At 44.1% G+C, this 11,002-nt stretch overlaps 1 protein-coding gene across 1 annotated transcript; it reads left to right on the forward strand.

The window, feature by feature from the left end:
- Positions 1–8,601: 8,601 nt before the first annotated feature.
- Positions 8,602–9,582, forward strand: LOC122638872. The gene has a single exon (XM_043831721.1). It carries the CDS (start codon positions 8,602–8,604, stop codon positions 9,580–9,582), a length of 981 nt encoding a protein of 326 aa, XP_043687656.1.
- Positions 9,583–11,002: the final 1,420 nt, after the last annotated feature.

Below are 11,002 nucleotides of genomic sequence, written 5' to 3' on the forward strand. Positions count from 1 at the left end.
TTAAACTTTAGAAATTAGCCCTATTCATTTTGTTGGAGAAGAAGGAGAGAAAGAGAAGAGAAAGGAGGAGGAAGCTTGGATCACTCCTTGTACTTGAGATCATCAAGGTAAACCCTTTCCCCATCGATTATTCCTTAGTTCCCTAGCTGCTCCTAGGAGTTGAGCATGTTCCCTTCTGATTCTGTTATACAACCTATGGACTATCTTGTTACTTGAGGTCATTCAATGTTTTCTTTATGTTAGGCCTAGGATCTTGACATGCATGTGTGAATTTATCCTTCTAGACCTTGCATAAGCATTCTTCTATGCTTAAACTTCTGTAGATTCCTATTTAATCTATGTAGAACTACCTGGCATGTTGGAAAATGGTTTAAATCTTAGTCTTGTGAAGTAGAGCTGGTATTACCTTGAATGCATGTTGAATCCAAGGCCTATTACTTGTAATAGAACTATTATCAAGTAATTTAAACCCTCCCATATATGAATTCTGTTGAGCCTTGTGTAAGAAACCCCATGCATGTTGGCTATGTGAACCATAGATCCCAAAACCCCATGCATGTTAATTTTTCTTTTGGAATATGATGTTTACCATAGAAATAACCTACCTATGCTCCCTGATCATCCTTAGTAGCCATAGATCAGTAGAACCAAGCCTATATAGTGAAAACTTTTAGATTTCTTGAGTTGTACAGTCACTGGTCGATTGGATGGACCAGTACCAATCGACTACTACCAGAAACTTGAGCCAGATCTGAACCTAACCAACCCCATGGCCTGAAACATCATATGGGAGGACATTTATGTAAACTAAATAGCAAACCATGCCCTGTTGCTTCCTTTGGGTGACAGGTTGATTCACTCGGGTTGATTGGATCAACCAGTCCAATCAACTAGAACTAATCCTTGATTAAAAACTTGACCACACTATGAGGAATACTTAGAACCACACTTGAAAGCCTTGTGGTGGGAAGCCATGTTCAAATCCATACATCCTTTTTAGTTTTGCTGCTTCCAGCACTACCGGTCGATCCCCACGGGTCGATTGGATCGACCACTGCTGCTGTCTTTCTAGAATTGAGTCTAGCCTTGGTTTAAAACCTAAACCAAGGGTACCCCTAGAATCCTTGACTATTGTAAACACTTATTGATAATTGCTTTGATTTAATTAACCTTAGGCTATAACAACTTGCCTGGCGATGCGTATCAGAGTTCTTTTAAGAATCGACAATCTTTTGAACAAGTAGATCTTAGCCAAGGTGAGTGGGAATATGTCATTCATGTAGGTATAATACTACTGTGTGTTATCTTATCATAAATGAATGTCTTATTTCATTTCCTTTAAATTCTTATCTTCAAATTCTGGAACTGTGAATGAAAATGTTAAGATGCTATGTTATGGTAAAAGGCATATTATTGAACTCGTTAGACTAGATGCCGTATTTGGCTTGGAAATGAAGGGTATGGTGTGTTGTAGTATGGGATGCGAGAGCACTGTACATTTCATACTTAAAATTGCTAGATTATATGTCATAGCTGACTTGGAAATGAGCAGTGTGGTGGCCCATAGAATGGGATATGGACGGCACCACTCAACTCATACGATGTCATATAGAAACATGCGACTAGGGTTTATCACTACTCGTACTACAAACTCTTACCAAAAGGGGTTAAGATGTTGGATAAAAAAAATGTGTGAAGCCAATGTCCTGAGGGGCATTGCTCAGTCAGTTTGGCTCATCGGGTCACTAGGACAGGTGATGTTTGTTGGCCCATCAGTTAATAGGGCTGATGGTAGCACAGTGGTAATCTAGGGGGCTAGTCGGGCTGACCTTGGGAAGGGATGCCGGAGCCGACTGGTCTTCTCCGATAACTCAATGGGTGTATCACAGGAAGGGGTTAGAAGCCCGCACCAGGGATACATGTATCAGGGATTGTAGTAGTACTTACCTAGTAACTTAGATTGTGATGTTAGGTGGACTAGATAATAAAATCTGATCTTATGCATATAGGATCATTATGTTGCATTTGCATGTATGATTTATTACTCACTCATTTGGCTCAGTAGAACTCATTCCTCATGGAATCTTTCTTTTTAGGTGATTTTGCAGGTACTGATTTACAAATGGGCGATGAAGCTATTGATGGAAATGTTGACCTTTCATACTCTGCAGTCCTGTGAAGACCTTGTGATTATATAAGCTTCCTTCTGTTGGATATATAATTATCAAGATATTGTACTTTTGAGCATAAATGGATATATATATAATATAACATAGGTACTTGGGATTTCATCTTTTGGGTAGTTTTTGTATTCTGATGCACTCTGTTATACTTTATTTGTCTATATACCTCTTTTGGTGTGGTTTGTGACATGTAAGTACTGCTTCTGGATCCTGGTGGATTGGCGGATATTGTAGGATATCCGGATCACCGGCTCATTCCTCCTAGGAGGTGGTTTGAGGTGTGACAAACCCAATCAACCTAGAGTTCAGGATCAAATTTACAGTCAAAGTCGCTCACATCCACCTAAATGCTTTTGTCAGATTTTTCCAAAGCCCATGCCAATCATTCAACCACCCAAAGAGTTTGCGGATGTGCTTGTTGAGATTGAACTGAAGTAGAACTTGAAGAAGCATCACGATCGTCATCCTGACGTTATTCGGGGATGTAGAAAGCTAGTTCCATACCAATTGTTGAAGCCGATGGATGACTTGTTGAAGCCATCCTTGGAAGCTGTAGTAAAATTTCTTGCATCATTTGTTAGAGGTTATCATTTTCTTTTCGTAATTGATTCACTGCATCTCGTAATGTAACTTCTTGTACTGCAGTTGTACGGTGGTTTCTCCTTTCTCTTCGCATTGTGAAGATGAACAAGCTCCATGATCGAAACCTGCTCTGATACCAAATTGATGTAGGTCAAGTTTAAATAAAAAGGGAAGCAGAATTTAAAGAACAGAATGAAAAATATTTTACTAATGAGAACAAAACCATACAATAGATGGGGATTTACTCAACCCAACAAGAGGATTCACTCAACTCTCTAAGGAACTTGAAGTTCATAAATAGAAAATAATATTCAAAAACCATTTTTTAAAATAAACAAATACATATTTAAAGGGGATGAGGAAAGAGAGGGTAGAGGGAGGGGAGAAGAGAAAAAGAGTCGTTGGCTCTTAGGAATTATAAAAGGATTTAAAAAAGGGACCATTGGAAAGTGACTTCATCAGACTCTTCCTATAGATTGGTGAAATCGAGCTGAGAACACAGACCCTCTCTACAAATCCAAACCCTGGAAATGAAATTCTACAACTCTGTTTTTTACTTTTTTTTTTTTTTTGTTTTTTGCTATGGGATAGATATGGGACTCAAAATCAACTCTTCAAGGTTGGTTTTGCAGTACCAAAAGGTTGCAATTTCTTCAAGGATGCAAGGGGACTCAACGAAAGAACCAACTCTTAAAGGATGATGTGAAACACTACTAGGTTTCAAGGAAGAATTCTTCTATGTTCAAAGGGTTGCACTTAGACAAATTTCATTCAACAAGATTACTGCCTTCTATAGATATTTGGAGGCCTTACATAGGCAGTACAAAGCATAGAGAAAGACAATTACAATCCAAAAGTTGAAATCATAAGCTTGCAAAAAAAGAAAACATATTTTTTTTAAAAAGATGCTTCTAGCTTTGTAGTTTTCAAGGAAGACTCTTTTGGACTAGTAGAATTTTGTAGTCTTCAAGGAAGACTCTTGGGAGTTGCTTTCTTTGTAATCTTCAATAAAGACTCTTGGGAGAAGCTGTTGAAGGAGCTTGGGCTAAGAGAATCTAAGGGAGAAGGATTGCCACATCAACAAACACTAAAGGAGTTGAAACAATCACCAAGGAAACTATTTTGAGACTAGACCTGGTCCTTAGGTCTTGGTGCATGACTTGGTTTGTCCTTGGACCATGTTTTGGGGTTGGGCCATGCCTTGAGCCTTTTAGGCTTGGATCCAGGCTGATCTAACTCCTTAGAGGTTTTGGATAGTCCAAGTGCTCATAAATTTGATTTGTCATACGTGTGTGGGTGAGTCCAGATCAATTCCTTAGCGCATGAGACTAGTTACTCTCCTGTAACATTATAAAATCGACACATGGCAGAGGTAAAACAGGCAACCTCTTCTTCTTTTACCCACAACTAAGTGAGTTCGATTCCTCTTCACGTACCATCAGTTGAACGTACATGTTAGAGCCAACTTCCTATCCTGTTTTTGCCATTTATAAGGGGAGGAGGGGTTTTTATGGAAACAAAATGAAAATGTGATTGGCTTCGAGATGTACGTTCACCTGTTGGTACGTGCAGATGATCCATTCTCCAACTAAGTGGGGTCTACTGCTGCTTAACAAATAAATATTTTACTTTGGTAACTTTATTTTTTTTCACTTTTTTTATTCTTGTCTTCTTCGTCTTCTCCTTCTGTAAACGCGGTGGCACCCACCCTTGCCCCACCGCTCTATTCGTCCGCAACCCTGCCCCACCCTCCCCTGCAAACCCACCCCATCTGCAAGCTGCCCCTACTATGGTTAATCTTCTTCTTCTTCGAACACGACAACATCCACCCCATCGTCCTTTCCTCCCCCCTGTACCTGCCCCTTCTCTTCTCTGTGATCCCACTCCCATCCCACCCTCCCATCCCATCATCCTCTCTATTCCTCTAGCAACCCCACTGTTGGACTTGTGTGTCCATCAAACTCGGTTCGATCCGGTTCAACCCGGTTCTTCTTTGTATTGAACCTTTATACATTTTAGTTTAATATCATCACATGCGATATAAAGTTTTTGAGCATTATGTATCCGTAAGTTTTACTTAAAATGGTCGTCACGACTAGGGTTTGGGCTGGGCACCCTTATCATATGGTTGTCGCATTGGGTATGCCTAGACATGTGATGTCAGGGTACAAATGTAAGTACTCACATGTTTGATGTGTGTGTTGGCAAAGAATCTACTTTGTTGATTCCCTCTTGTATTACTGTCAGATGTAGGAAGGGTTAGACATGTGTCACCGACACCCTTTGCCTAAGGGAACCATTTCGCTGCAAAGTGTGATCGCACTCTTTGGTTCATCAATGACTGAGACTCAAGCGAGTCAAAGCCGGTGTTCTGGGAATGCATGAACACTTTGTGAGTGAAGGAGTTACCCAACATGGTCACCATTGCCCGATTGGGGAACACCAAGATTGAGACTGTTTGTGTATGGTCAGATCAGAATCTGGATCTAGTGCCGTTTTGGAAATGGTTTTGCAAAAATTTATTTTACATAAAATGATAGCTTATATATGATTATTTTGAACAAAGTGTTTTATCAAGTTTTGCAGGACCCGATCAGATGCACAGACGTTCTTATATGGACATGTACTATGGAATGGGGTTTGGCAGTACATGTGTACGTGCCCTAGATTCCATAATGATGGTGTTGATTAGTGGAGGGGTTGTATATGATAATTTGTTATCATATAGAGAGTTATTTGGAATTTGCTAATTTAATTGGTTCTTTATTTAATTAATGGATATGGTGCTAATTATAATTATCCATAAATATTAAATAAAGTAACTAATTAATACTTTCCCTATTAGATTCTGCTTCTTCACCTTTTTAAAGCACTTTAAGTTTAAATAGAACTTCCAAACAGAGAGAGAGAGAGAGAGAGTCAGACTCTCCTAGGGATTAATCAAATCTCATCAGGGATTTTAATTAAACCCTACCTCTATAAAAGGGGACTAAAATGTAGGAGGGGCAGTGCTCTGCGTTTTGGACTAGCCCCCTCTCTCCTTCATTTTGGTCTCTCTCTCTCCCTCTTGTGATCTCTCTCTTTCTTCTTCTAGTTTCTCTCTACTGCAATTGAGAGTTAAGGTTTTAGAAACCTAGATCTGTGCTGAAGAATTTAAGCGCATTTGGGTTTGGCTTGAAGAACCTTGGTAGTGCCATTGGAGGTTCAAATCTGTTTACTTGGAGCGCTCATTAGAGGAAGAACCATTGTCTATTGGAGGAGCAACACTTTGAGGCTCACCAGGTTAGTAATTCTTAATTGATTCCTTTAGTTATTAATTATTAATTATTAAATATTTATGGGATGCAAAAGAAACTTGAGTTGATTTATTTTCGCTATGCATTCGAGTATGGGATGGATCCCTCTTTCCATGTGATGGGCTAGAGATGATTTTCTTCGTCCCATTTGTGTTTCATAATTACATGGGACACATGAGGGAAGGAGAAACCCTAACAGGGATGCACTAGGGTTCCTATGGGCAATCATAAGTGATGGGACAAAGAACCTAACACCACGAGAATGAGTTGGTGAGGTCGCGAAGGGAGAGCTAAGACCACGCCTGATTAAGTACGAGCCAACGAACTCATTCTGGACGAGTTCAATGAGCGACGTACGCATCGGGGTGCCAGGTCGCATTCCAGCTCATGCCACTATCTGGGGGCATCGTGCCCACACCCAGATGGCAACAACCTGGCCTCAGCCAGTGGTAGGAGGAGCGACCTCCATACTTTGCATAATAACTCAAAGATTGCCAGGAGCCAGCACGGCCCGAGATTCTCGCCCACGTTGCGCCTAATCGGGCGAGTGGGAACTTATGGATAAACATCATCCCATGTATCACTCCTAAAATGTTCTCACTCCACTCTGGGAATCATGCTTTCCTATTAGGGCACAATTCTGCCCATTACCCACCTTAAGTAAGGGAGGTAACACCCATTACGATCATCTGAATTCTATCTTGATTATCTGTTGCTCAAAGATCTAACTTAGGCATCGGAGTGAGATCACTGACGACGCCTTGTACTCTCTGCTAATCTTGCCTTGCAGGCAGAGCGCACTCCAGAGAGTTTCTTGACTTAACAGATTGGCACCGTCTGTGGGAACAATAATCGCAAGCCTCTAAGATCTCTACCAGTCAGTTAATTAAGGATCATGGTAGGCGAACAAAACATCGTTCCCCTAACACTGAAGTCCACAAGCCATGGACAACCAAACAACACAAAGGGCGGCAAAAGGCACCCACGGAGGAGGGCAAGCTAGAAAGCAAACCCTACGACGAACGATTGTAGCACCCACCGGAACCCAGTTACCAGTGGTGGAAACCGTGGTAAGATCCCAGCCTGCAGTAACAAGAACGGCTGGTCCGAGCACAGTGCCTGAAGGGGGAGAAATCAGCTTGGGCTGAAGGGCACTGCCACCCCCACCGCCATTGCCAGAGGGATTTATCCCTATGATCATAGATCCAAATGCGTTGGCCTCTGTGGCCAGATCCAGGACCTGCCGCAGTAAGTCCTCCATCAAAACGAGTTCCTCAGAAAGATAGTTAGGGAGCTACAGGCCCTGAGAGAAGCCAACCTAACATCCACCGCTGCGGTGACCCTACCTCCGGTACCAGTCCTGCCCCCAACACTGGTACTCCCCAGGCCTACATAGGAGAACCCGAGGCCAGCGAGAGATGAAGCACAAGCAACTGGAAGTAGGGTGGGGTCGTCATGCCCCTCTCGGAGAACATACCTCCGCTAGAGATTGTCCATACCAGAAACCTGCCCACCAGAAGTAGGCCCTCTCGTGTGGTGGAGCAGTCAGTGTCCACCAATCAGAGGACCCATAGCAGAACAGAGCGCAATATCTCCAAAGCTTTAAACGCTTGTACTAAGCAAATCAGCTAGCAGAGATCACCCAGGCATGACCTACGGGACGAGTTGAACGCAAGCCACAAATACGCTAACTCCATTACCGATTAGGTCGCTAAGACGGAACTTGACCGTAAGCTCAAGGAGATAAACACCAAGTTGGAGGCCCTAGAGAGAGGCAGTGCCCCTGAGCAGAGTTTCAAGCACGACCAACATCCTTTCATGGCCGAGATCATGAGGGCAGAACTCCCCCGAGGTCTTAAACCTTCCGCCTTCGAGGTGTATGATGGGAAGGGTGACCCCAACAACCACATTAGCTACTTGCCATGATGACGGTCTACGATGGGTCAGATGTTGTGTCGTGCCGCTCCTTCCCAACCTCCTTGAAAGAGCCAGCGGCACTTTGGTTCGCTAAATTGAAGCCCAACTCAATCAAAAGCTTCACTGAGTTGGCCAGGGCATTCGTGAGTAGCTTCTAGAGCAACGTCAAGCAAAAGAAAACTGCAGCCAACTTATTGGCAGTAAAGCAGTGACCCAATGAGTTCGTCAGAGACTACATCATGCGCTTTAATGGCGAGGCCCTGGAAATCAAAGACCTGGATAACGCTATGGCGTTCAATGCCTTGCACAACGGGGTGACCAACCATGATTTGGTGAAGTTGCTCACCCTAGAACTGGTCACCACCATGCCCCAGTTGCTGGATCGCTGCTACCAGTACGCCAATATGTTCGACATCATGAAGGCGTGAAAGACAGCAAATCCCAAGGCACTAGAGAAGAAAAGAGCGAGCGAGAAGGATGAGAAGAAGGAGGACACCAAGAGGGCAAGGTCAAATCGGAACTCAGACCAAGACCAAAGCCCAGATTATACCCCTCTTAACACAAGCAGGACAAAGATCCTGATGGGGGTGTACGATCGAGGTTTGCTGCAATGGCCCAGGTAAATGTTTTCTAGGCCTAAGGATAGGAACAAGAAGAAATACTGCAAGTTCCACAAGGATGTCGGTGATGACATCGAGGATTGCAGACAGTTGAAGAGAGAGATAGAGGACGTGATCCAAAAGGGCCATCTGAGGCGCTATATCAAAGAAGATGGGAAAGACAACTCCAGAGGTCGTAAAACCGCAAGGAGGGACCCAAGGAGAGATGACAGAGCCAGAGGAGGAGATGACCGAGATCGCCAAGAAGAAACGAGCAACAATTGTAGGGAAGCCAGGAGGAACGATAACGAAGCTAACACCTCCACTGCACCTGCCATCCTCACCATCCTGGGAGGACCAGGGCAGGAGTCATCGCGCAAGGCCAAGGTGAAGGTACGGTTCGTGGCAGTGGCCGAGGTACCTAAGAAGAAAGCACAGACTGAACCCTTGATCACATTTTTGGATGAAGACATGGAGGGGCTAAGTTGGCCACACGACGATGCTATCGTGGTTCAGGCAGTTATAGCCAACTGGCCCGTTCACAGAATCTTAGTGAACACAGGGGCATTAGTCGACATGCTGTCCTATGAGGCCTACTTGCAGTTCGGGTTCGAGCCGAGCACGCCGAAGCCCGAGGCCACCCCACTTTATGGATTCTCAGGAGCACCCACCCCGATCGAGGGGTCAGTGGAACTCTTGATTACGGTAGGGACCGTCCCCTGCCAAAAAACTATAAGGGTAAACTTTATGGTAGTTCGGGTTGCGACCGCCTACAACGCCATCCTGGGGAGACCAAGTTTGAACGAGTTAGGAGCTGTGGTCTCCACCAAACACTTAAAGGTGAAGTTTTCCACCCCTAATGGTATAGGGGAATGTCGGACTAAGCAGAAGAAAGCCCGGGAATGCCATGCGGCCTTCCTAAAGCAGATCAAGGGCAATTGCAAGGGAACGGCCTATGCCGTAGAGGTTACTGACAACTGTGAAGGTGACCAACGCTACCAATGAGGCGACCAGGTTAAAGAGCTCGTGGAGGTCGTGATCGATGACCAGGACCCTATGAAGACTGTAAAGATCGGGTCCCTATTGAAGGAGGAAGAGGCACGAGAGCTCACCTCGTTCCTCTGGAAGAATAAAGACGTGTTTGCCTGGTCAGTGGCTGATATGCCAGGCATCCCTCGCTACATTACAGAGCACGCCCTGTATGTGGACCCAGCAAAAAAACCGGTCCAATAGAAAAGAAGGACCTTCACCCCAGAGCGACAAGCCGTAATGAATGGAAGAGATAGAGAAGTTAAAAACCTCTGGCTTTATCAGGGAGGAGCAATTCCCAATATGGTTAGCCAACGTGGTGATGGTACCAAAGCCGAATGGAAAATGGAGAATGTGTGTGGACTACACAGATCTCAACAAGGCATGCCCCAAGGATGAATACCCACTCCCTAGAATAAACCTCCTGATAGAAGCGACCGTGGGACACGAAAGGTTGAGTTTTATGGACACGTACTCAGGGTATAATCAAATCATGATGAGAGTGGGAGATGAGATATACACAGCATTCCATTCAGACCAGGAAAATTTTTGCTACTTGGTCATGCCTTTTGGCCTGAAAAATGCGGGGGCAACCTACCAAAGGATGGTCAACAAGATCTTTAAGGGGCAGATTGGCAGGAACATGGAAGTTTACGTGGACGGCATGCTGGTTAAAAGTATAAAGGCAAAAGACCATCTCGCTGACCTCAACGAGGCGTTTAAAATGTTGTTTGCCCACCAAATGAATCTGAATCCGTCTAAGTGCACATTCAGAGTGAGCTCTAGAAAATTTCTTGGATACATGGTGTCTCAAAGGGCAATTGAGACCAACCTTGCCAAAATATGGGCCATCCAAGAGATGGGCCCTCCCAGGACAGTTCACGAGGTTCAGAGGCTAAATGGGAGAATAGCTGCCTTGGCAAGGTTTGTGTCACGGTCTGGAGATAAGTGCCTACCGTTCTTCAAGGCTCTAAAGAATTTAAAGGACGTGAAGGGCTTTACATGCACCAAGGATTGCCAAAAGGCCTTCAAAGATTTGAAAACGTACTTGGCGAATCCACTCCTACTGGCGAGACCTGTCCCAAAAGGAGAACTGCTAGTGTACTTAGCAAAGTCACCGATGGTAGTTAGCACGACCTTGGTGAGAGAAGAAGATGGGTTACAGAAACCAATGTACTATGTCAGCCACGTGCTGCTAGATGCTGAAACCTGCTATCCCCAGATACAGAAGCTCACGTTCGCTCTTGTGAAAGCAGCGAGAAAGTTAAGGCCATACTTCCAAGCTGATCCAATATTGGTCAAGACAGATCAGCCGCTGAAGAAGGTGCTCCACAAGCCAGACGTGTTTGGAAGATTGATCGCATGGGCAGTAGAAATTAGCTAGTACCAGATAGAG

Source organism: Telopea speciosissima, chromosome 9 (genome assembly GCF_018873765.1).
Source record: "Telopea speciosissima isolate NSW1024214 ecotype Mountain lineage chromosome 9, Tspe_v1, whole genome shotgun sequence".
NCBI classification, from domain to species: domain Eukaryota; kingdom Viridiplantae; phylum Streptophyta; class Magnoliopsida; order Proteales; family Proteaceae; genus Telopea; species Telopea speciosissima.

Coding starts and splice junctions, on each gene's coding strand:
- LOC122638872 (XM_043831721.1), top strand. CDS start 8,602: ATGTTTTCTAGGCCTAAGGATAGGAACAAGAAGAAATACTGCAAGTTC.